We start from the raw sequence: 27,041 nt of genomic DNA on the forward strand, positions 1-27,041 counted from the left end.
ACTATAGATGCATAAGTGTGAATCCTGGAAGAGACGGAAGCTGGATGGATGGATGGATGGATATTATGAAACAACTTGTTCAAAGGTCTTTTGAGTGATATTTCTTGGCATTAAGAATTTTACATGCACAGTTTCTTACACCATCTTCTGGATAAGATCACAGTGCACTGGAACACTATCACCAAATGGTTAGGTGGTCTTTGAGGGTTTCAGTAGACTCAAGCCCAGAGGTGGTGAACAGTAAGCTCACTGATCTCCACAGGCCTCACCCTGCACTGAATCAGCTTCTGTGAAGTGGTGAGAAAAATCCTGTACCATCACAAGAGCGTCTGTTGTTTTTACTCTCCACGGGTTAGCTCTGGACTCTTCTTTTTTCTCATTTCTCTGATGTTTGCTGCAAGTTTGGTTGTTACTGTAACTGATAGCATTACCCAAGTTCTTCAGCTGCCTTAGGAGAGCAGAGCTTCCATCTGCCTTCGCTTTTGTCGTTGGTGCATATTTTAAACTCTGAACTGCTAATATTTGCTCAGCAAATGTGGGGCATGCCATAAATAGCCACAGGAATAGCTGAATACTAACCATCATTGAAATATGCAAAAGATTTGAAATAGAGTTAAAGGATAGATTAACAGTACAGGCTGCATTCTGTTTCGCATTCTGTTCATGCACTTTGTAGATTTTCAGTATTGGAGGGGGTGAGTACTCAGAGCACTCACCCCAAAAATATTCCCACTCTACTCTGCCACTGCAGTGCAAGGTTGCCCGCTGCAGCTTTCAGGTCATGCAGCACATGTGAGGCTCTGTCTGATGAAACAAAATAGGTCCTACGTTATGGACGAGAAGCACACCCTGATGCCTTCAGTGCTCCGGGACCCGCAGACAGATGTACCAGCAGACTGTCAGACAGAGTGGTGCCAGGATAAAAACTCCACCTTCTTTGGCACAATAACAGGAGAACAGGATTGCTGAAGCCACACTCAATGTGCAGATTGGGATAACATAGAAAACATGGAAATGGAGCCAGAGCACACTGGTGCATCCAAACACACAGTTTGGATGTGAAGGTCATTCAGAAAAAAGCCTATTCTGGCAGTTGTTTAAAGACACATAGGGGCTGCCTTACTTGCCCTATTCTGCCTATTCAGCCAAGTTTTAGAACGAGACAGGCGATGTTTATTTATTTTATCTGTTGCCTAAATAGTTTCTTGTTATTTATGGTTAATGTTCCATTACTTGTAAAATGATCTAAGACAAAGCCATCATATAAGATAACCATCTTACAACTGTGTATATCTGAGCCACATTCCGACTATTTCCCTGCTGAAGCAGAGATGGCTGAGCCTACGGGTTTATTTTGCCTCGTCACGCCAATACACAAATCTGAGAAGCAAGATCTTGTGAAAAGAACAAACACTGTGTATTTTTTCTAGATATATTATATAAACCATTGTGTGTTCTTAAGCAGTGCACATGTAATATCTTCCAGCTTTCAGCTGTTGGCCTTTTTAGAAGAAGGTACTGGAGCTGATTCATTTTCCTAGGAAAAGCTGTAGATACGTGATTATTATTTGTATCTCAGGTGCAAATTTAAAAAGTAAAAGTCCATTAATATACATTAAGGGGGTGTCAAACATACGACCCCCTTATGGAGGGGGGGGGGGGGGGGGCAAAGACTGTGATCTGGCTCACTGGATTGCTTTAGAAAAATGGTAAAGGGGGCATAAACTGGACTTTTAACTTTATTTTTATATGTTTAACAGCTTTTTTTAATAGCAATAGCTCACCCCCCTTAAAATCAAAGTGGGTTGTATATGAGCTTGACATCCTTCCATTAGAGATGTCACATTGAAGAACAACATTTTTCTTTTTTAAATCGATGAAAAATTCTATTAGCGTTGCCCCAATGACCTTTTATAGTAGGGTGACCAACCATCCTCTTTTCCCCGGACATGTCCACTTTTCACGTTCTGTCCGGGGCGTCCGGGGGGATTTTCGAGATTAATGAAAATGTCTGGATTTTCGTACAGTGGACCCATATGTGTGACTTCATCCCCGAGCAGCTGCTTTGTGAGTGGTTGTTCTGCGCTCACAGACGGGACAGATAGCGTGCAGCAGCGCCTAGTGATGTTTAAAAGATGCCAAAGCACAACTGCAGCTTTTCAGACAAACTGCGAAAAAAAAATTCCCCCGTACCATACCGGTACTGGTAATTTTTCTTATACAGTTGAGGCCTTATTTCTGTACCATTATTTAATTCCAGAGGTTTTGAAGTTATTTTTTTTCCCCTTGTTGACTTGTAAAAGCCTATATCACATTTTTTTCATTAACCGCACAGAGAGGCATCGTTTAAATATGTTAAGCTTTTCTTTAAGCAAACAGTATTATTAAAGTTCTTCATGACTGGGCAAAGTGTCCTCCTTTTTGGAAATCAAAATATGGTCACCCAATTTTATAGTGAAAACATTTCACAACAGGATATTATCATGAAACCTCCTCAGTTATGTTTATATGTAATACACATTGAATATACAAAGTATTAAAATAGTTTTTAAAAAAAAAGACCTAAATGTGTTTTGTGCAACAACAAAAAAAATCCTAATATCCCGCAGCTGATCAGTGCATGATCAGCTCTTTGGAGTACAAGATGACCTTCACAGATATTTTACCATCCATGAATTTATTTTCTTTCAAACTTGCTTATCTGCAGAGCTTTTGCACTGAACTCATAATATTGCATAATTTATAATGAGATAAAAACAAAAGAGGCACGAACATAAAATGCTCTTTCTGGCTGCCTGTTAGGAAACAATGACACCGTGTTAGCCTTTAAATCAGCTGAGCTGGCTGACCTTTCGGGCTGTGCAGCAGATACAAGGAAACACTTAGCATAAAGTGTTGTGAATGAGTCTATTTCTATTTTTTTTTTATCGCTTTCTCAGTCTGTTTGCAATTTTTGAGATCTGTTGTTGTCAGTTACCTAAGAAAACTGTGCATTGCCTTTCTGTAGGAAGGGAAATCAGTTGGTTTGGGGTCATTTGAAAACAGGAAATGGAGCTTTTTGAAAAAAGATGAACAAATAGCAAAACTGACGCTGTAGAAAAGCTGCTTATCTTTTTTTTTTTTTCTACCTCACTCGTCTTATTTCCTGCTCATTCTCGCAGTTCCCATGGTAGTGTAATGTTTGAGCACCTGACTCACGGCAGCTCTCCGGGCTGTGGGGGTGTTACAGGATCACCAAGCCAAGCCAGATGCCCTCTCACTAGGTAGCCAGCTACATACTGTACATCTTCCACCTCTTCCCACTTTAACGGTCCACTGGCCTCCTCACACAGACACATTGTGCATCGATGCTGTGCCTTACTGTTTGTGAAATAGGAAAAAAAGGAAAATATCACATACTGCTGAACTCCATTTTTTTTCTTGGTAGTGGTGTCAGTATTGACAGAGTGGAAAAGCAGTAGTCATGTAAAGTCATGTAAAGAACAGAAAAGCAGCCAAATACCCAGGATGCAGATGAGCGATGGTAAATCTTCCTTACTGAAATTACACACAAGCTTCATTTCATCTTTTTTCATGGTCAGCTGTGCAGAGAGCTTTAAATGGTTAACGTCATTTTCAAGTGACTTTTTGACAAATACTTCATTTTCCTTTCCCCTTAACAGTCCATATAATAAATAGAATATAGACGACATATCGCAGGTTATACCATCCCACACTAAATATGCAATACACAAGTAAGAATTAGAGTTCTGCAGTGTTTTTTTTTTCTTCTTTTTTGTGTGTGCGTTCATTTTGCAACAATGCTGAGAAAAATGTAGGCCATAGGAGTCTTCAGTAGGCTACTATGTACCTCACATTAAGTCTAGTGTGTTTTTTATAGTTTGGTACAAATTTCCAACCCTTAAAACTCACAAGCATAAAACACTAAAATCTGCTTTTCTCTCTCTCTTGTTTTTTTTTTTTTTTTAAATCACATTGCTTACTTCTAAAATGTAAAAAAAAAAAAAACAATTTGTGTTATACTGCTAGTGTGCAGCATGTGCAAAATTTTTTGTTTAAGGACATCTAATTAGAAAACAACTGCGCTAAAGTAAGATGTTGCTTGTGCAGGCTGAAAGCACAGTGACTTGAGCAGATGGTGTAATGAGATATATGGTAATAACCACACTGTCAGCGCGTTGGCCTGTATGAGACCGTGCTTAGACAGTGGCATAGCAATCATCCCCCACCGCGTCTTTATTCCGAAACAGATGCATTGTGAACTACAAGTTAATGCATTTGTGATCAAGATGTCCTGGGAGTCTGCATGAAAGTTCAAAGCTGTGCATTGTACATGCATTTTGTTAGTTTAGTACAACTTTTGGGTTCATTAGGTCAACATTACATGCACAGGTGAGCTTGCAGGGCTCAGTTGGTGCGGCGCAGTGTCATTAGTAACAGGGTTAGGAGTTTACGTCATGCAAAAAAGTTTACTAACTCACTGTATGTGTAATACACTGTGGCACCGGATGTTTAAAAGTGTTCATCGTATACAGTCTCATGAAAAGTCTGACCTGATTTGCAGCTGTCATATAAACAGCCCGCACACAAGGAGTCACACAAACCTTGTTCAGTTATGTAACCCCCTGTTGTGTAAGCATGCATACCCCATCGAGTGTGATGGGGCTCATTCTTTAATGAACTCTGAAATTCTGTGAAAAGCATTAATTCAAACAGATATCTGTTTATTCTCAAAATAAACAGATCCATGTGAAGCAGTTACATGTGAAAAAGTTCTTCTGCATTTGAGATTAAACATATGGTGTGTAATTATGTAAACAATCATGAATGTGAGTTGGTTTGAGCAAATCTAAGGGTGAAGGATGAAGGATGATGTGCTCTATTCACTCTGTAACTTCTGATGATAACCTATGAGGAAAAACACTTGTCAGTGATGGGAAAGAAGGGCTTCCTTTAAACACTCAAAGTCCTGAGCTCAGGAAAGGGTAGCCATCTGTCACAAGTAGTTGGACAGAGGGAGGAAAGAGGAGATTTAAAAAAAATATAAGTGGAGCAAAGGGAGATAACAAACAGCAAGTAGCACCATTCACAAGGAAAACTACAGAAGAGAGAGGAGAATGGTTGTTGACATACTGGAATGTAAAAGCATCGTGATCATGGAACCATGGAAGCTAAGGGATGATTCAGGGTCAGCTGATAAATTGCTGATAAAAGTTTTATAAGAAGAGGAAAGTTTTAACTTTAATTTTGAAAGTAAAGAAGATGTCTGTCTCCAAAACCCAAACTGTGAGCATGCTCCACAGGACAGGAGTCTGTCTCCCATTCTTCTTTTGGTAACTAAGAACCGCAAGCACGCTGTCTGACAGAGAAGTGCTCTATGAGTTTTTTTAAGATATAATGGGGCCTGATCATTCAAGGTTTTATATGTGAGAATAGAGAATTTTAAACTGAATTCTAAATTTACTGAAGTCGAAGAGAAGCTAATGTTAGACAAATATAACCTCCCTTTCTTGTTCCTGTTTGTACTCATGCATTAGCATTTTGGATCAAGCTTTTCAGTGAGCTTTTAGGAAAACCCAATTGTAAGGAATGAGAGCAGTCTAGCATAAAATACATAAATGCACAGACTAGTTTTTCTGCATCATCCTGAGACAGGATGTTCTTAATTATGGCAACAGTGCACATATGAAATGAGCCGGTGGTAGATGTTTGTTTACCTTGCAAGTTAAAGCCATCCACAAAACAATGGATGAGTCAAATCTGATTATACTGTAAATGTGTTTTTGCTTTTAGATTCATTTGCAAATGTGTCAGTTAGCAACTGTCAATTTGAGTGTAAGGGGTGTATGACGTTTGTTTCTACTCTATTGAAAAAAAGGACTGTCCTCCTTACGGGTGATATGCAGGCAAAACATGTGGACGTGAGCCACACAGCAAATATACCGAGTTTGTAGTATCCATTCATGGTCATGTGGTGGGTTCTGCTATTATGCAGGCGCAGTAAATCATATTTGCAGCTTAAAGGTATCCCGCTTCCAGTGTGACCTTCAGGAGAATGTCTGCATTGCTGCTCAGAAGGCACAACACTACACTCAGGTGTGATATCGCTCTAGCTCCACAGACCACATTCACATCTGGAGAAACTACAGTGTGAGTGTGCTTTTACTATTAGTCAAAGTTGTAGCAGTGGCTGTATCACAGCATTTGCTGGGGTAATTGAAAACGCAGCATATGTCTGCCATTAAACTGACATAAGCAGATGAGGCAGTCACTGTCACTGCTGAGGATGTACCACTCTGTGAATGAGCACAGCTCAAGCGCCAAGGGCCAGGCTCCATTCACGTTAACATTAATAGAAGGTTTGGTGTCTACAGAGAGCAGAGAGCAGACCATCATCGCTGGCATGTCACCTGCAGCAATTGTATCTTAGTCCTTCCAAGTTTTTAGGTTTTTGGTTTCCCAGACGTTCATACCGCACACGTTCACTAGCACATGCACTAATGCTAGGTTTAGTGTTTCCATTACTCCAGGCACTTTGGGGCACGTGGGGTGGGGGGGCTGCTGCATGATTGCACCATGTGCAGTGCAGTAGACTGGATATACTGTATATTATGCATGCAATGGAGACATACTGCCATCTAGTGGTAACAACAGCAATATTCTAATAAAATAAAACATTAAGAAAGGGCAAAGCAACTGTAAAATCAATTATGATCAGTTTTGATCACCTTTAATTTACGAATGTATTTTATTCTGTACATTACAAAATATCCAGTGGTACCATTTGTATCTGAAAAAAAAACCATGAAATAAATAATGAAACAATCACCGTAGTCAAAGTATAACAAATGAGCAAAATTGTCATTAGATTTTTTTAAAAAAACATTAACTTGAACACAGTTCCATACTTTAAAGATAAAGAATCAGAGTTCAAAAGAATTAACAAATTTCATTCTAAACTCGATAAACCACTCGCATCAGGCTTACATCTTAACGATATACGTGAAAAGTCCAGACAAGTGAAAACTGCGCATGTCAGATGTTTTCATTCCATCAACTCAGTTCATCACAAGAACCGAAAAACAACAAGCACCAAGACTGGACAGCTACTGATGAAACCAGTTTACTGCAGCTATCTTGTCACAAACAGCTGGGTCGCTACACTTAGCATTGATGCCCAACATTTTTTCTATTTCAGAATTTTATTAATTAATTTCTTTATCTACAGAGTTGAAGATTCTTTAGAAAAAAATGCTGAACCACATCGCCAAAGAAAAACATTTGAAAAGCGGTTAAATCGCTCTATTATTTCACTTTAGGAAAAAAACACACATAAGATGCCAGGATTGTCACGTTCAGAAAAAATCAAATATCCAACCACAGAAGGCACATTAAGAGCTGAGACAGATGACCCCACGAAAAATGGAGATGGATCTGTATCATAAATGTGGATGCAGGTAGAGAATGGCTCCCGAATCCTCCAGTCTTTTTAAGGCTTCAGCTTCATGATTAAGGTCGTGGTAAGAATTCTGTAACAGAGTGGAGGAGCATTAGTATTCAAGGAATATGAAGCTTTGCCAGTGAGCGTGTTAAAACAAAAAGTACATCACTACAGGTGGCCGCGCACCTTCATAGACTTCATGGTGGCATATCCATAGTAATGGATCGGCTGCTGCTGTTGGCTCTTTGAGCGAGGGTATCCGAATCCAGCAACGTGGACCACGTCACAGTAGTTGAGAGCAACAAAAATGGCAAGTATACCCGTGGTGGGATGCACTGGGATCTGCAACAAGCAAGAGATCATGACAGCCCACTGCACTTCTTCTTGTTTTCATGATTTATTATTTCTAAAATTAGCAAATATTAGTAGATACCCCCAAATAAAGAACTGAAAGATTTTTACCTTGCACACCTGAGTAAAAACAGATAAAAAAAAAAAAAAACAATAAACAAAAAAAGGTTTGTATAAATCAAATTAACTTTATAGAAGGAGAGTTACTTAAAAATGTACATGCTGAGCTTTGCTGGTTGTGCAAAAGAGCTTATGATGTAAAAACAATCTCCAGATGGCTTTGGAACTGAAACCCTAAAAGAAGCCCCTCATTTCACCACTAGATGGCGATAGAGGAAAACTGCAGCTTTATATGCGGTTCATTTGCACAAGCATTTCTATCTGCAGTATTCGCTCTCATAACCTCACCCACATGGCTTATGCAAACACAGTTTTGTTTCTATGCTTTTTATTTCAACCACCTACTGTTCCAACAGAATTTAAACGTTGTGAACAACAATTAACTTAAACTCTTAAAAACAGAAAAACTTGAGTATTTTGACATTTTATTTTGAAATTCATTTGCAGCTCTGAGACTGCTGTTCTCAAGCAAAGTACAGCTGCTTTTTCAAACACAGTGATTCAAAGCATTTAAGCCCTCTGCCTTTCCTTTCCTTCCCCTCGATTACAGTAAATTAGTCTTTTTCACAGTAATCGAGAGGAAGGAAAGGAAAGGTGTGTGAAAAATTGATGGTTACTACACATATAAAGCCTCTGCCATGACTTAATGGTATGGTTAGCAATTATGTTGTTAAAAAAAAGTGGACATATGCAGAGTAAGCATGGGTGCACCATGTAAGCAGAGTAAAAATGGGTGTGCCATGGTAAAGGATGAGTTTATTGTCTAAAGTCATTGTGACAGATACATACGTAGTCCTGCAAGTGAAAATGCTGGCCTTATCACTAATGTACAGGTGCACACACACTAACCTGCAAAGGTTTTAGTGTGGCTGCAAGTTAGTTACAGAGACATAAAAAACTCAAGATTTGGCTGAAAGCTGGTCTGGTGTGATGAAATCCAGGTGGACTACGTCTGTAAAGAGGACACAGACTAATTCCTACAATTCGATTCCACACTACAATTTTTCCTGTATATCCCGAGGGAAAAACAGCCCACAAACAGCGGTGATATACATTTCCCTTCACATTTTGTGCATGTCACATTCCTTAATTGGCTTCTGCCTAAAAACAATGACAAAAGAACATGCAGGAAGCAAAACCTTCCGGCTGATATTTTATTTTTGCTTCTTTAAGGAAAAACTAGAACTCAAGGTAATGTGAGATTTAATGAGAGGAGACATGTTTGCTGTGTTATTCCTGGCTGGCTCTTTCTGTCCACAGAAATTCCCCTGTGCTGTTTGCCACTCCCTATATGACTGATTATGATTACGCGTGCTCACATAGGCAAGAAGAAGAATTATTTCCATATGACCTGAAGACAAAAGAAACTCTCATTCACTTTTCAAATTAAAACCCACTTTAACAAAAACCTTTTATTCTTCATCTTTCCAAATCATCATCTGTGTTTTGTGTTTTTTTCCTGTGCAATGCTCCATCGGTAAATGCACCGGTGTTTATATTAGCCTACTTCCAGTATGTTCTCTTCTTGTCATGGTTTGCTGTGTGGCAGGCAGGAGAAGGACCCAAGATGCAGACTCACAGACACGGGGATAAACTCAAAAAACACAGCTTTATTGCTGGCCACGAGAAGTAATACAAAATAACCTAAAACTGGGAAAACTAAAGCATGAGCTGTACAAGGAACCGAACCACGGGGAGAATTACACACAACATGAGGGAGAACGCGACGCCGAACAGAGGGAGACTCAGACAGAAATACACAGAGGGTAAACGAGGAAAGTGGGCACACACGGGGAACACAGGTGACACTGATAATCATAACGAGACAGGGCGGGGTGAACTGAACATGACATGTACAGGCACAGAGGTTCAGACAGGAGGAGAGAGAGCACGGGGAAAACACAGACATAACGGGCTGGGGAAACATGAAACAACCACAAAGGGAGACGAGGGCTCATAAATACATAGAGGGCACACAGGGGGGAGAGAGAGCACGGGGAGAACTTAGACATAATGGGCAGGGGAAACATGGAATAAAACATAAGGAGAGACGAGGGCTCACAGATACACAGAGGGGCACACAGGGGGTAAAAGCCATGAAGGGAAAACACTTAGGGAACAACACAACAGGGCAACTCAGAAAACATGGCCTAAATAAGGAACGAAATACAAAAATACAAGGAACTAAGAATACTGGGCCCACATGGCCCAGGACCATGACACTTCTAGTTACGGGGCTTACTGAATGTCAAAACCAATAGATCTCAAACTTTTTTTCTGGCGTGCCTCCCTTCAGGAGTCAGAAAAAGTTAACACCCCACTGTTCCTCATCAAATGTTAACAATGAAAAAGTATTTAAACTTATTTAGTGAAATGTCAACACAGCATCTGCAACCTCTTGTTTTGGAAAAAACTCTGTGTAAAAGATCCTGATATCAAAATAAAGTTAACATATAAGTGAGCCTTAATCACATCACAGGTGTAAGTATCACAACAGACGTCATTGTGTCAAAGTAACTGAGGATGGAACACAGATTTTTTTCTTGGCCTAATTTTTTGTGTGTCTTTTACAGCATGAACCTGTGCTGCAGTAGATCAAAAACTGAAGAAAACCATGAGTCAACAGATGGACATTACCCGTGGAAAGATCAATGCTGCTGAAGTGAAACAGAGCAAAGTTACAGAGGTTTGATTAGAGACATGGCTAAGCCTTTTGCAAATTAAAAAAATTTGGCACCATCTGTGAGAGCTGATATTTCTTCAGCATTGAAAAGCAGAAATTTGGCTTTCTTGCTGGAGGTCAATTTCGCAAAACAAATCAATAAACATACTTTAAAAAATTATGGACTGGTGCGTAATGCGTCCGCGCGTAAAGAATCAAATAAGGCAGAAAGTAGGAATTTATGACAGGAAACTGCTGTTGAAACACACTGCGAAATGGAGCTGTGCAGGAAATGTGATTGCATCAAAGTGGATTTTTTTGGTAACAATACAGCACAGGTAAGACAGAACTGATGCTAATGTTTGTCACACTTGAAGCGAAATTTTGGTCTCCTTTTGCTGCTGGCTTAGTGAATTTTTGGTTGGGTCGTGATGAAACTTGCACTTTTGGACTCGGTGAGATCTGTGCTTTCAACAGAGACATTGTCCGTGTACATGCTGTCAGATTTGTTGTTTTAGCTGTGTTTGGTGGTCATGGAAATGGTTTTGTGAGCTTTAGCTAAGATTCTGATATTTCAGTGATGCCACACATCTATATTTGAATAACAGATCTGGCAGCACAGCCTGTGAAACTAGCTGTTGCTTTCAGTTTCAGATGAAAACGCCGTTTTCAAATTTATCTGGGCTGGTGTGGACGTTGTCTCAGTGGAGGTTTTTGAAACCCACGTTGAAGTGTGAAACCTCAGGGGAAGTGCTATTTTAAAAGTTTATTCAGAGGTACAGTAGGGCTCAAGTGTGTTTTTTTTTATAGTTTAGCAACAGGTCAGGCTGGCATCTGGTACTCAGTGAATGATCAGCACAGCTCCTCAATGTGTGCTGATAACTCTACTTCTGCCTTTTTCAGGAGATGTTTAAAAGAAAGCCTACACACAACACACCGGCATGTAGATGACAGTAAGTGTTCATTTGCGTGAGTCGTTGAGCTTTTGTACCCTCAGGGTTAATTTTTTGCAAAATGTGTGTCTAAACAAATGTGCAGTTGGTTATAGCAACAGAGATAACAATTTGTTTGAGTAGCCTTGTCAAGAATCTGAAACAGAGTTTTTGCCGCTGCACAGAGCATAATCGGTAACCTGAGGGAAACTGATGATGCCAAAGCACAGGGGTTCCAAAATGAGACAAAATGTATCCAACAACAACACAGCGTGAGGGCGTGCCAGATGCACATTTCCATCGTGTTCAGTAATGTGTAAAAAATGTCATGCTTACAGCCCCGAATAAACATAATTCAGGTGTTACTTGAAAACTTTACTGCCTGCAGGCCCCAGTTCTCCCACCACTTCATCCCACCTCTCCTACTGCTGCCCCCCAGCCATTCCCGTACAAGCTGCACAGATGGTACAGAGCTCCTGTCGAGTGAGCCCGCTGATTGCCTGCAGGATCTCTGCCTTCCCGCTCCTCACTCTCGTCTTGCAGTGAACCAACTGTGTTTATACCGCAATCTGAAATGGTTACACCCATTGTCAAGTCTTTGACAAAAAGGTCTCAGTGGGAACAAGCAGAACCAAAACAAAACTTGGCTGAAGATCCACATCGACGACGATCCCCACCAAACACACAGAAAGCCACACTTGGAAGATGAGATGCTATGGGCCAATAAAAAATGCTGTAATACACCAGTTTCAGTCCAAGAGGGATCTCGTGGTGTTTCAAAATCTGATCAGCAGGGGAAAAAAAAGAAATGTCATGCACTCTGGATCTTCATTGCGCAACTGCTGTTTTTCCTCGAGTTTATGGGTTTAGAGCAATGCTTTCACTTTTACTTTTCGTGTTTTGATTCAGCCATCTTGCGTTTCATTTGCCTTCTACTTTAAAATGTCAAAGGATATGCTCAGTGAAAACCAACTAAACATTAAAATCGAGTTAAAAGTTAGTGAAGGCCACAGTACAAAAGCAATAATCCGCATCACAGATAAGCACACTGGGAACTGCCTTTTACCTTTAAAGACATACAATAAGAAAACAATATTTTGGCTTTTCTTATCCCCAAAAAATGAAATAAGCCAATTATTTCCCAGGGAACCACCAATTTATCGTTAAAGACATGAGACACTTATCTTACAGTGAGATACCAGGACGCCAAGCAGAAGCTAATTGTCACCAAATTCACAGTAATCACCAACTAGATTTCAGCAGAAACGCCTCTTACAATAAACTGTTTACCACAAAGGTCATGACGGATCATTCTGAGGAGCAGTGCCTAATCAGCAGAGGCTCCGTCCACCCTTGTTAACATTCATGTGGGAAGCAGTGAAAGGCCAGAAAAGAAGAACAGAAACATAGGAAAAAGAGCACAGAAGAGGAAGAAAAGTCTGCTGCAGAGGATGCCAGAAATTCTTGGTATTGCAACATCCCCACCACAATTACAGAGCAAAAACTTATGATTAAGTAAGAAATGGGACTGATTTGAATAAGGAATAAAGACAGTTTGGTTTCGATCTGCACTGAAACTTCTACTACCACAAATTGAGATCACGCATAGTCACGACTGCAAAAAAACCAAACAAAAAACACTTAAGTGAAAGTGATCACTCACCTGTTTGCTCTTGGGGTGAAAATTGATCTTTAGCAGCTTGACTGCAGTCTGATGCAAGAAGTGTGGGTCCAGCACTCTAACTTTACTGGCATCACCCAACCAAATTTGAGGAGGGGGCTTCCAAAAGCCTTTCCTGACCTGGCAAAGACAAAAAAACAGACAGGGTGTTTACAGACTGAGAGTGAAAACGGCCACGAATTGCCCTTTATTTGGCAGAATGGATGCATGCAAGGAGAGACGCATGTAAATCTCCATGTTTGGAGGAGACTAAATCGATGTGCAAATTAGCGGGTAATGACCCTGCAACTATTAGCAGCAGGAGGCCGGAGGTGCCGTGGGATACGGAGTGAACGATGCCTGCAATGGAAACAACATTTAACTCTGGAGAGTGCTGGCACTGCTCAAGTGGAACCTCTTAAGTAGTTGTTCCTGATATGCAAGACAGACAAGCTTGAAAAGTAAAGAGAATGTGTTCAGTTGAGGCAGAGAGAGGAAAGAACGAAAGAAAGGGAGATGACTGTGTGTGCGTAAGAGAGTCTGTGTTTGCATGTGGGAGAGTGCATTCTCACACACATCCAGTACCCTCTTCTCATTGTAGAGGATCTCTTTGAGCCACCGTAGATCTTGCTGTTTGAAAGGCACCAGGACCATAAGGGTGTCAGGCTCATTGTCCAGTCCAGGGTTGTAGAAGGCTGACTCAGGGTAGAAGAACCTCATGGTGGTCTTGTTCCCCACGTCTTCCTCATAGCCTCTTACCGGGGCATCATTCAACCTGAGGCAGGAATAAAATATGTAAAGAAATTTAAAAAAGGATTTTCAGAGCTGTTTTAGTCAGGATTTCAATTTTTGCAATTAGAAAAAAGTTAATGTAAATGAGCATTGAATAACCATTATTCAGTGGATCGTGAAATACTGCACTCCCCACCTGCAGCTAGCCTCTCAGAGCTTCAACCGATTCAGTTTTTACATAAATGATTTAAGGTCTGATCGCATGCTTAAAGACACTGGAGGTAACATGACCTCGGCCTTGAGCATAGTTTAGGTAAAGATCCATTAGGTGATCTTTGCATGCAATGTTCACTGAAATCTGATAATACTCTAGGAGGAGTAACAATTCTTGTAAATCACATAAGCTCATGGGTCCTTCAGCCCGAAGTTGACAATTCTTGATTTCTTGTGTTTTTGCAGATTTTTCACACTTACATGTTGCAGATCAATAAACTATACACGGACAACCTGAATAAGTACATGTGGCAGAGTTGTGGTCCCTGGCTGAGCTGCAGGGGAGGGGTGGTGCAATGAACTCAAGTATGCATATGGTTTTTTTTACAGAACTTTATGCTGATGCACAAACTCAACAGCGACATCCTTTATTGCACAGATAGTCCATGACCATCTCTTTAGTTTCTGACACATTAATGTGCAACAAGGACAACTTGCAACACTCTTTTTCTGGTCAAGGTTTACTCAGCAGAGATGCAATCACTGTAAAAATAAAACTGGAGAAAACGCACTTCTGTGATGGCAAATAAAACACGATTTACCAACATGTCACACCGCAATCAGTCTTATGAATACTAAGAAGTTGCAGCAGCATTAATTTTGGTGTATGTGTAAAGTTGCACCCAGATATGTCGTCTACTGACAGATATTATCTATCACACGATTAAGAGCTGGGGGGGAAAAATTAATAAAAGTTAAAAAGTTGCCTCAGAACAGGATGACTAACTCACTCTACGCTGTACACAGCCTGAAATTCGAAACCTTGTTCACTCTGTGAAATAAAAAAACATCTGTGTTTCATCACTTAACAAAAAAATACAATATAACTCTATAGTTGACAAATTCAATAGCACAGACTGAGAACATTAAATTATTAGCAAGCACTTTGAGAACTTAATTCTCAACAGGCTTTTAAGAAGTCAAGCAGTGTTTCCATGGCAGGAAAAAAGCCAGATGACGTCAAAATCTCAGGCATGCATTGAATTCTGAGTGTCAATAACCTGACTTGGCTGGAAAATAATTAGAAGAGAGCGAGAGACGTGAGGGGAGGGAAAGAGGGGGGTTCGGGGGGGGGGGGGGGGGTGCATTGCTGCCAGGCCTAATTCTGGCTGGTTGAAAGAGGCTTAAAAAAAACTCAGAATGCGGTCGTTCATTCCAAGGCTGTAGAGTCAGATCTGCTAGATGCCTTTGTCCCTGAGTAAACTCAATGCTTTCTTTTCTGCTTTTAAAGAACCTGATTTGACCCAAACTTAGCCTGAGAGGACGGCTCTGTGTCAGAGTCACATGCTTATACAGTCTACAGCTAAGTGAATTAAACCCTATTTAGAGAGGCTGAGGGTAAAAGAAATCAACACATTCTCTTTTTTAAAATGCAATAGCAATGAGTCCTAACTGCCTTGAAACATGGAAGTTTAACTGCTCTCCTTTTAAATCAACCTTGGACATGATTTTTTCTGATTGGCTGTGCTTGATAAACAGAAGGGCAGAACAGCAGGTTGGTTGGGTTTCAATCCCTACAACAAAAAGTGTAGATGACCTCACTAATGATATCGCCAACAGCTCTATCCCTCAACCTGCTTGTACATGCACCCATATTTGAAAGTCCTACATCCCTTAATTCACGAGTTATTGCGCTCGCAAACTTGGGTATCCACCCAACCTGGCTGTCCACCAGGCGAGGTGATGACATTACCCCAAGCCTTTCAGGCTGAGGGGCTGAAGACTGTCAGCAATCAACTATTTAGAGCAGTCTGAAGTCTGAGCTTCTGGCTTAAAGACATTTAAGCCATATACTGACTTCATTGTTTGCAACTTTGAACATTTTAAATCCAAGCATCCATCTAAATAATTGGATTTAAATATATGGCAGACACTTTCAAACACACTTTAACCCCACTATTATTGCACAGTAGAGCATATCATTTCATTTTAATACCATAATCAGGAAAAATGATTTCACTGTTGTGTGGAGTATGATTATTGCTTACCGAATGACCACATCGTATTTATTGATGATGCTTCCCAGGGAGCTGTTTTTAATGGCAAAGCCATTACCTATGACTACACAAGTTCTGCACTCAAGGCTGTGGAGAAAAACAACACAGGTTCACATTATGAATTAAATGTGGCAAATTTTTCTTTATCAAGGTTTCTCATCGGTCTTAAAATGAACATGTTTTGTTCAGTTACAAACAAAATGGCTCTCTGGAGGCAAAAACCTATCATCACTACTGGAACAGCACGCGAGGACATAGGGAACAGTTATAGGGAACAGTTACAGAGAGCGTTTTCACAGAACTCTTTGCAACCATGTTAAAAATCAAGTACAAGGCCACAGTTAGCATGTTAAACGTTAAAGTTCATGACAGCACAATTAAAAAAAGATGGAACAAGTGTGGCTTGTTTGGAACGTTTGCCAAGAGAAGGCCTCGTCTTTCTAAAAAGAACGTGGCAGCACAGCTTAGGTTTGCAAAGCTGCATTTAAACAACCACAGGAGCTCTGGAACAATCCTATGGGCAGACGAGAACAACGTGGAGATGTTTGGCCATAATGCAGAGTGCTACATTTGGCAAAAACCAGTGCCTGCAAACCTCCATGTTGTAAAGAAAAATGGACCAAAATTCCTCCACAACGATGTGACAGATTTCAAGTTATTGCTGCTAAAGGCGGCGCCACAAGCTGTTGAATCATAGGGTGTTTTTCACAGGACTGCATAGTGTGTATTTGTTGGCACCGATCTTGGCCTACTCTATTTTGAGCATGATGGCTTGAATTGGTAAACAGAGCAGGATACTGAAAAATTTTTAAATAGTTAAGAATATTTAGAATAATTAGAAAAGTGCAGATTAATATTCTTGTAAATAAATAAATTGTAAGATGGTCTAAAAAAGCAAATCGTTATCCATGATTGCAATATTAAACTAATTCGCTTTACTACTGTTGGCCAAGTTTGCTAAAGTGTGCTCAAACTTACTTTTCAATGTTGGCTGGCACGTGATAATTTGTAGTTACAGCAAGCACTTTCAGTAGCAGCAGCTCTGGGATGAAAAGTGAGAAATGGAGAAGTTCAAAAGTTCACGCCGAACACAGAGCTTGAATTGGTGAAAAAGCTACAGTCCTGGGTTTCAGCTGTATTAACAGTTTAAGATGTCATCTATTTAATCCCCAGTCCTGGTCCCAGTCAAAATGAGACAAATTTGCTAAAAGTGAGTGGGAAGAGTGGGGATTAATTTAAAATGCAAGGTCAACATACCACTGCCCTTAATGCCATAAGGTAATGCCAGATCTGACAGATGCTGCCGCCAAAAGAAATCCTCCATTTTCATAAAGAGCTGCGTCCGTCTGCTAATGCTGCATGAGAAATGTCAAAGCAGAGTTTATAAGATGATACCACACAGTTTCAGTGTACAGATGAGTTATGCTGCCAGAGGCTTTGTGGCCGGGAGAGCAAAGAAAACTGCTTCAAGTTTTTTGTCTAAAATAATCAACCCACACAATAGACAATACCATCTGTTCTGCCAAGCAGTACAGTGTTCAAGCTAGCACATAAAAAAGAAAAATAACTGCTTTGTAATCTTAACTGATGCACTTGCGTTACCAAATGTTCTGGTACCCATTAAGCAGGTAAGCCAACCTCGTTATAAGAAAATCACCTATTTATATGATGCCATTCAATAGCAATTTCCTTCATTAAAATTCTCCGCTGACATTCCCTCGCCATGGAGAGGGGAAAGAAAACAATAATGCTCACAGAGCCTGTGGAGTGAGACAAATGTGGCAGGTTGTAATATGTGAAACAGTTGCTCTTCTGTGCTCACTCACTCCAGCTGTTTATAACCTACTGTCTTTGACAGTAAGTCTCTCAGGCATTTATTACTCTTGTGTGCCAGCTAGCCCTCTGTAGGAGATCAGGATAAATCTCCGGGCAGGGAGTCTAATTAGAGAAATGTCATTGTAACTGCCTCGCAGGCTTCCCTGTGACTGACTCATGTTAAAAATCCAAGAACAACGGACTGGTAACTCTGAACTGAACTCTTTTTCAGCTACACATCTTAACTGTTGCAAATGTTAAAGGGCAGGCGGTGGAAGGTCGACTGGGCTAAATAAATAAACAGTGACCTTGGATGAGGTTTGGCCAAACCACACATTCCCTTTTACTAATAAAGCAGAGCCAAGAATAAAGGTGAGTAAATATACAGGTCGATAAACTGATAAAGAGACTAAAAGATAGATAACTGTGAGCATGTTAGAGAATGTGAAACAGGGATTAGTTAACAAAACGGGCTAGACATTATCAAGTTATAAAAAAAATATGTATATGTCATGAAGACATTGTTAGCCAAAATTAGTTTTTCACATTAACTCCCCCTCTCTGGCTTTTTATCAAGACATTCCACTGGAATGACTGAAACTTACTGTAACCATTATTTAGATGGAAACTCTTCTTTTAAACATAACTCTTCTTCTCTGTAAAATATGCTTTTCTTTTCTGTCATGACTGGTACAGAGCAGTCCAGTTTCAAGGAACTCGGCACTTTATGTTCAAATAAAAACACTGCTATACACCACTCCTTTAATAAGTCAGTTTCCCCAAAAAAAAGAAAAAAAGAAAAAAGAACACACAGACATGCCATTACTCACTTAAAGTTAAGGCTCTCCCATTTCTTCTGGGTTAGCCAGCCACCACACAGCGACTTGCTACTGCTGGGAGACTTGCTGGTGCCTCCATAGCTGAAAGACAGTTGCCACAGATGGCATGAAAACTACTGCTGAATCAGTGAAAATGGAAAGTGCCAGTAATTTAGTCCAAAATGCTCAAAAAGTGCAAAAATTGCTATGTGTGAGGCTTTGGTTGACTAGCAGCTCAGACCACTTTGTGAATAGGCTGTCTTCTCAGATTTTAGTGACTCAGCGCTGGCCAGAAATCCTGCGAAATGGGTATTACTGTGATTCTGTGACTCAATACCAGAGAAATTAAGAAAGAAAGAAAGAAAGAAAGAAAGAAAGAAAGAAAGAAAGAAAGAAAGAAAGAAAGAAAGAAAGAAAGAAAGAAAGAAAGAAAGACAGACATGTTTGTGTTAGAGTGTGTCTTTGTGTGAGATTACCTCTGAATCAAGGCATACGAACAGTAGAACATGACAAAGGTGACGAAGAACAGGAGAACTGGGAGAAGCCTAGGCCACCATACTGGAGCAGACAAAGACAAAAACAGAAGCAAACATATCAGGGTATAAAAGTAGAGTCACCTGAGAGACAATGCTCAGTCTTCTTCTATGCAAATTATGATGTTTGCTTTTTCTGACGTGCCATTTTGAAACAGGTGTACGGGCAATGCCAATGAAACTGATTTTCATTCAAATATCACTTTCCAAATTAAGACAAATGCAAAGGCTTATAGGAAACTGTCCATCTGCTAGGATTTATTTTTAACAGCAAAGAGTGAAGATCACAAATTACGATACGATGTTCTCAAAAATGGTTTGAATTCTTTAAATACACTGAAAAAACTTGCAAATCTCATAAACACATATTTTATTCACAACAGAACACATAACAAATGTTTAAACTGAGATATTCTACTTTTTCATGAAAAATATTAGAAAACGATGGCAACAAAGGGCTCAAAAAGTCAGTGGTGCTAAAAAGAAACAGCTAGGGGAACATTTTGCAACTAATTTGGTTAGTTGACTACATGTTAGTTACATGATTGGGAATAACAAGAGCACCTTAGAGAGGCAGTTTGACAGAAGTAAAGCTGGGCAGAGGTTCATCAATCTGCAAACAAATCTGTCTACAAACCATTTCTGAAATTTGAAAGTGTAAATACAGGTTTAAGATCAACATATGCTCCAATCCAGAAAATGTGTCTTTCAGGAAAGGTTGCACATATTTTAGCAAGACGATGCTAAACCACATACCACCTCTGTTACAACAGTTTCATAGCAGAAAAGTACATGTGCTGAACAGTATGTCTGTGAAGGTTCTCAGTCATCCAGGTCATTGTAGTCAAAGGAGCTTGCAAAGAAAAGAGTCTGGACTTCTTTAAGTTGCTTGAAGACATTTCACCTCTCATCCGAGAAGCTTCTTCAGTTCTAAGGTCAAACATGTGAACATTGGCATCCCCTTTTGAGGATGTCAATGTTCAAATTTTGGACAGAGAGGACAGATGGTTTGAAAGAGGAGTGAAAGAAGCCATCTATGTCCACTGTGAGCGACCATCTTTGAACAGAGGCGGTGTCTGCCATCTATAATCCAGTTTTGAGTTACCTCCCCAGACGCCTTAACGCCCACTCACACCCTGGGCCATCTGACCTCAGGAATTCGCATGATAAGGTGGGGCCAGGTTTCACAATGAGCTCACCCGAAACCCTGGCTGATTGGGACCCACACCCAGTTTCACACCTTGGCTCAGGCGATTAGAGGATCATCAGGGGGTCCTTTTGTCCCTCTGCGGGGGGACACTCCCACTAGGTTTAAATCAGGGACTCCCCACCATTTGACCTTAGAACTGAAGAAGCTTCTCGGATGAGAGGTGAAACGTCTTCAAGTAACTTAAAGAAGTCCAGACGCTTTTCTTTGCAAGCTCCTTTGACCATGTGCTGAACAGCACTCCAAACCTTTCATCAACTGAAAACAGTTGATACATCATGAAACCAAAAATACAACGAAGTCAAAGAAGAAGAGAAACAAGGATACTACACAGTGGTAAACACAGCTGTTACCCAACTTTTTTGAACGTGCTGCTGCCACCAAATTCAAAATGACTTATTTTGTTCATAAAATGGCAAATTTCTAAGTTTCAACATTCAATATGTTTTCTATGTTCTATTGTGAATGAAATATGGGTTCATTGCATTCTCTTTTTATTTAAATTTTACATAGCACATGTATGGAATGAGGGTTGTATATGAGTATCATTTGATATAATGTGCATTTGGGAGCATCAAAAGTTTTCTTTTTCTTTTTTTTTTAACAACATCTCCATGAAATTACTCTAAAGCAGGGGTCGGCAACCCTAGGCACGCGTGCCAACTGTGTCACGTGAAGGGTTAACTGATGGCACGACCATAGCTGGACTGGCCATCAGGCATACCAGGCATTTGCTCGGTGGGCCGATGATTTTTTTTTTGTAACGGTATAAATGAAAGGTGGTGGATTGGCCAGTTGCTGGCCGGTGTGTAAAAATAACTCAGTTGTTTGGTGGTGGCTATGGCGTAGCTTCCACAGATTCAGTAAAATTAACAAGTGGTGGAGGCTGGCAGGTGGACGAGGGAGAGGGGAGGCAGGAGGAGGAGAAACCCGAGGCGGCCACTGGTCTGAGTGTGAACTGAACTTCAGGTAAGAAGTTATGACTACAGTCCATCTGGGTCAGATATAAACCAAGTTTAGGTGGAGTTTATTTTCATTGTGCTGACTTTTTACAGTCAGTTACAATAACTCGTACTGCGTGCTAGCTAGCATGACGGAGTTTCTATGGTGGGTGCTATGATGTTACTGATAGTGAACTTTATTTTATTTATAAGGTTAGTTAGTAGAGTTGCCAACTGTCCCGCATTCAGAGAAATTATTACGCATTTCGTGTTGAGCTGAGAAGGGACGCAGTTTGTCCCGGACTTCAGCTAGAATGGAAAAAGACACAAAGGTGGAGTTATTCTGTCTTTACGCTGCACAGCTGCCTCTTCTCTCATTCTCTCTCTCCTGTTGCTACTTTAATCATGAAACTGATCAATGATCAGCTGATTGGCTTTTCTCTCTTGTTTGTTTATCGCCCACTTTGCGCCAGAAAGAGGAAACTGAGGAGCTGTCCGCTCAGCGCAGCGTCAGCACCATGGAAATACACGGATACATCCGTAGACTCGAGACACAATGCGTTTTTGGGACTTTCAGGTGTATGGACCAATGTTTTCTTTTCTGATCAAACCAGAAATCTTTAATGAGCAGCTGGATTTGTCTCGCATTAACTGGCTGAGTTAATACCAGTTAATGCAACATCGAAGCAGCTGGAATCCACAGCTGTGCGTGTTCATGGAGCTTGCATTTTCACCAGCTGGACATCACTACCTGACAAGTTTAACTGTCTTCACAACATTGCAGAGGCCTTATTGACAGTATTTGGCTCCACATATCTGTGTGAGCAGATTTTCTCTCACATGAGTGTTAGAGATGGCACGATACCACTTTTTTATGTCCGCTACCGATATCATAAATTTGTATATCTGCCAATACCGATATGAATCCGATATAGTGTATTTTTTAATCAATAAAACTGTTTTTTAATATCTTGCTGCATTTTTTATAAGTTCATACTCAAGTTTAAATAAACAACAACACTAAAGCTATTCCGTTATACCTGTATGTAAAAAATACACTGCATCCAAAATATTTCATAGTTCAGCAATACTGATAAATCTAATAAACTTAAACCTACACAATCCTTCCTATTCTGGTATTTTAAAGAGCACTTAGCAGAAATATTAAGCAACCTAACTAATAGGGTTGCAAACTCCCAGCAAAAAAAAAAAAAGGAAACCACCCCCCACCCTCCACCTCATGATGCTTAATCAACGTAATCAACTTTAATTTGATGCAGTGTGAAAACAAAAATGCACAGAATTAAATTATTTTTCAAGAATAATTAAATAGATTCAACATCTTTCTTCAACAGAACTGCAGACTGCACAGATGGTATCTTCCCAAAGGAAAAAGTACTATAGCTTACTAGGGTATATTAGACTTAACAGTTACTATATACAGTAATGGACTTCTATACATTTTACATCAGATTAAAACTTTGGGTGTAAGATTCAGATAATTATTTATTAAAAGCTACACATTTTAAATGAGAATAAGAAAGAAAAGTATGTCTTTGTGCCCCCTTTTCCCAGTTAATGCCCTATCGGCCCCCCTGGCTAAACTTTGCTAGATCCGCCCCTGCACAGTTACCAGCCGTCAGCTACGTAGAAAAAGATCCTGGTGTAGAAAGTAATATTAAATAAATTCTAACAACAGCTTATCAAGCTTAAACGTGCTGCTGTTGTTCAGCTGCTGGTTTCCTCTTTCTGGCGCGAATGTGTGCCAAAAACAAACAAGAGAGACGGAGTCGCGACAGGAAAGCCGATCAGCTGATCATTAATCAGTTTCACGTTTGAAGTAGCAGCAGGAGAGAGAAGGAGAGAGAGGCAGTCGCTCCATATATTGGTTGTTAAGCTTAACGCAGGAATGCTTTACAAACATTCAGAGATGAACTTACACACTTGCTTAACTTCTCTCTTGGATAACTTCCTCTGAGTTTGGTAGTGAGGCTCCAAATACACACAGCCGCTCTATCATGTGAGCACACTGCTCCGAAGTGCAACGGTTATGGGCCGAGTTACGCAGTGTCGCAAGTTTTGTGAGGTGCTTTTTTGATATTTAATGGATCGGATTACATTTTTTATTTCTCTCCGATATCCGATCCAGTAATTTACGTCAGTATCGGACCGATACCGATACGTAATATTGGATCGGTCCATCTCTAATGAGTGTCCTCGGGTAGCTGTCTGAATGCTGGACACTCGGAGACCTGTGTCTCTGAGTGGGAGACCAGAGATCAGATTAATATGTGTATTAACAAACATGCCATATTGGCCCAGTTTATTTTTCTTATCATTGTTGTGAGGAGACCATAAATAGCATTTGTATTTTTTGTTGTACAGTTAATTTGCTGTTATAGAGTTCTTGTTGTGGATAAAAAGTGTCTTTTTTTGTTTCAAAATAGCTGATAACTATTCGCTGATAGCTGCCAACATCTGCAAACAAATATAATTCTATAAAATGGTTCTATATAGTGTGTAACTGTTAATATAGAGCATTATTAAATTTATTGCTAATACAATCATATGGTACACTGACTTCTGAGGAAATTTTAAATGGCACTCGCCATCAAAAAGGTTGCCTACCCCTGCTCCAAAGATTGCTGTGCTTGGACTTTCTTCTCATCAGGTTCAGTGGTAAAGCTACACTGTACAGTAAATAAAGGTTTTTTCCTGCTAACTGGACTAATAGCGGGAAGTTTGGGGCAATTTAAGGTGTGATTAAATATTTTAAGCTTCATCTATAACAAGGCATTGAACAATAAACCCAAGGACCATTAAAAAGAGAGTTTGGAAGGTAATTTTAACCACTGTCTTTCTGACAGTTAGATAAGGACTCCATTCAATAATAAATTACAGCCAGTAAGTGCTGCACGGTGTTTGAAAACAGATAAATATACTTAGCCTGACTTAGCCTGATGCAAGTTTAAAAGAATACGTTGTAGTGTTATGAGTGGTTTATGTGCAAAAATACATGCAATAAATTATACACGGAATACATGGAAATTGCTACAAAATTCATTTAACGCTAAAGTTTTTAAAGTGTAAAGAGAAAAGCCAGCAACAGCCTTTGGTAACATTTTACAGTGGTTCGAAAAAGTGTTTCCCCCCCGTCTTAAATTCCCTATTTTTTTGCATATTTGTCACACACTTATATGTTTCAGATAATTAAACAAACGGTAATATTAGATAATATAAGATAAGCTGAGTCAAAACAAAATGTAGTTTTTAAGTGGAAAAAGTTATCAAAACCTATCTGGTCTTGTGTGAAAAAGTAATTAACCCTGCCCCCTTGTTAAATCATGAATTAACTGTGATTAAACAGGTTTTTTGTAAAGCTGAGTTCAGTTTCACTAAACACACTCAGGCCTGATTACTGGCAGACCTGTTGAATCATTCAAATAACAAGGCCTGGACTGCTTTAACTAACACGATCTGTATGCTGGCTTAAACAGAATTATGGTTACTGTTTGACAAAGACTCACTGGTAACCAAATTGTTCTGATGATAAGTGATAGTACTGATAAGTTCTACAATATTCAAGAAGTCCAGTTTGACCTCTCAGTATCTCACATTAAACAACAGTGAATTTAGGGCATGTTAAAAATCCCAATCCTCAAATTTGCTGTTCACACAGAGAAAATCATAAAAAAGATCTTAAGACAATAAGTTAAAAAAATGCAATGAAAATACAACAACAGCATCAAAAAAAAAAAATAACAATCACAGACAGCAAAAAGGCTTACTTTTAGTTGCCTTCTGGGACATCTTCACATGCTCGCTGAGCCTCTCATGACTTCACAATATGTGGTCACCCTGATAGTAGGTACAGGAATAAGAAAGCTCAAATATTTGCACATATGACACTGCCTTTACTGTAAAAAAACAAAACAAAAAACAACTGAAAATGTGATCTGAAAGTCAAATGACATGAAAACTAAGATGTAGAGCATTTTGCACACATATGTAAATGTGTTCAAAGCATTTAAAAAAAGAAGGATCACAACGCGTTTCACAACTACAAGCAACAGCTAAAAATACTCTAAGTTAAAATTAAAACACACAACAGTGTGCACTAGCTAAAAGCAAACCTATACAAATAAGCCTTGAAGCGCTCTTTAAAACTTTCAATAAAGTCCAGAGATTTCAAATGTATTAGTAGTGCACAAGGTTATTGTAATTAGCTGAAACTAAACTAAAAACTAATCACAAAAAAACCATTTTAATTCACTAAAATAAGTATAAAATTAGACCTTTGAAAGACTCGTTAGAAAATATAAAACTTTAATAACTCTAATAGTGCATTCCGTAGTTCACAAGCTCAAAGCTCATAATCTGTTTTAGTTTTCAGTCTAGAACAAAGTGAACCACCAAGAGGTTTAGGGTAAAAGACCAAAATGACCTGTATGTACTGTATGGATGTAGGAGTTACAAAGGTTTTGATAAAACCAAAGAAGAGGCTGTGAAAAATTACATAACGTCAATCACTTTGATGCAGTTGTCACATCCAGAAGTTGTCTCACTACTCTTAATGCAGTTCTCAAATCAGAAACACTTTTCTCCCCACTCAATTGCATTTCTCATTATTTTTATCTACATATACTTCACAACTAAATATATTTGTAATTATGCTGATGCACTTCTTACTTGAATCTCACAACTCATCAAAACAGCTTGTACTTTTGTCAGTCAGAACTGTAGATACTTTATTTCCTTGCATTTTTTCTCAGTTGCTTTAGTAATGTTTAGATGTAATTTCTTACATCAGAAACGTCATTCTCACCACTCTCCAAGCAGTTCTGAAAGTTATACAGTTAAGCATTTTTACAATTTTTTTTATACTTTTATTAAAAGGCATCTGAAGGACTTTCAGACCACGAGAAACAAAATTCTTTGGTTTGATGAAACAAAGATTAAAGTCTTTGGTCTGGATGCCAAGCATCATGTCTAGACAACATGTTCTCATCCCAACTCGTCACATACCCATGCGATAAGATAAATCGTCAGGATGTTACGCATTCAGAGGCATGAGAGCCGTTTGGAATGAATCTATACATGCAAATGTGTTTTACTCTCTGATCATGAATTGCTTTGGAAAACACTATCTGACTGGGTTAAGGTTATGGTTAGGGTTAAGGTTAGGGTAAGGGCTGGAGCGTGTGTTACCGCTGCGAGCAGCATTCTATTGGATTCAACTGAGAATCTGGAGCGTATCATAAGGACGCCAAAGGGTACCTTTCGCATTGCTATGAGATGCCTCGGGACATGACAAATTGCCGGTATGTCACACGCTAGGAAAGAGAATGCTCGGGTCTGGGGAAAACCAGGCACCGTTCATCACTGCGGAAATGCCATCCCTACAGTAAAGCATAGCATCATGCTCTGGGGATGTTTTGCAGCACCAGGAACTAGGACAATAGTGGGGGTAAATGGAAAAATGAATGCAACAATGTACAGAGACATCCTTGATGATAACCTGCTCTACAGTGCTCTGGATCTCAGAGTGTGATAAAGGTT

The 27,041-nt window shown here is 39.6% G+C and overlaps 1 protein-coding gene across 3 annotated transcripts in view; it reads right to left on the bottom strand.

Annotated features, from left to right (window-relative positions):
* Nucleotides 1-6,697: 6,697 nt before the first annotated feature.
* Nucleotides 6,698-27,041, bottom strand: part of st3gal4 (ST3 beta-galactoside alpha-2,3-sialyltransferase 4) — a 41,500-nt gene continuing 21,156 nt past the window's right edge. For 2 of the 3 annotated variants that reach the window (XM_085245586.1, XM_085245587.1), the window contains 10 exons: nt 25,271-25,340; nt 19,278-19,359; nt 18,814-18,903; nt 17,426-17,523; nt 17,147-17,210; nt 16,160-16,255; nt 13,743-13,941; nt 13,170-13,307; nt 7,628-7,783; nt 6,698-7,529 (listed from right to left, as the gene is read on the bottom strand). In XM_085245586.1, coding sequence (XP_085101712.1) covers nt 7,440-7,529; nt 7,628-7,783; nt 13,170-13,307; nt 13,743-13,941; nt 16,160-16,255; nt 17,147-17,210; nt 17,426-17,523; nt 18,814-18,903; nt 19,278-19,359; nt 25,271-25,292 — 1,035 coding nt within the window. In that variant the 5' untranslated portion in view covers nt 25,293-25,340 and the 3' untranslated portion in view covers nt 6,698-7,439. The remainder of the gene's footprint in view (nt 7,530-7,627; nt 7,784-13,169; nt 13,308-13,742; nt 13,942-16,159; nt 16,256-17,146; nt 17,211-17,425; nt 17,524-18,813; nt 18,904-19,277; nt 19,360-25,270; nt 25,341-27,041) is intronic. The other variant, XM_085245589.1, reaches the window with a different exon arrangement.

The sequence above is a fragment of the Mchenga conophoros genome, linkage group LG14 (genome assembly GCF_057382185.1).
Source record: "Mchenga conophoros isolate Kocher_MC1m ecotype Shallow Benthic linkage group LG14, M_conophoros_male_GT1.1, whole genome shotgun sequence".
Taxonomy (NCBI): domain Eukaryota; kingdom Metazoa; phylum Chordata; class Actinopteri; order Cichliformes; family Cichlidae; genus Mchenga; species Mchenga conophoros.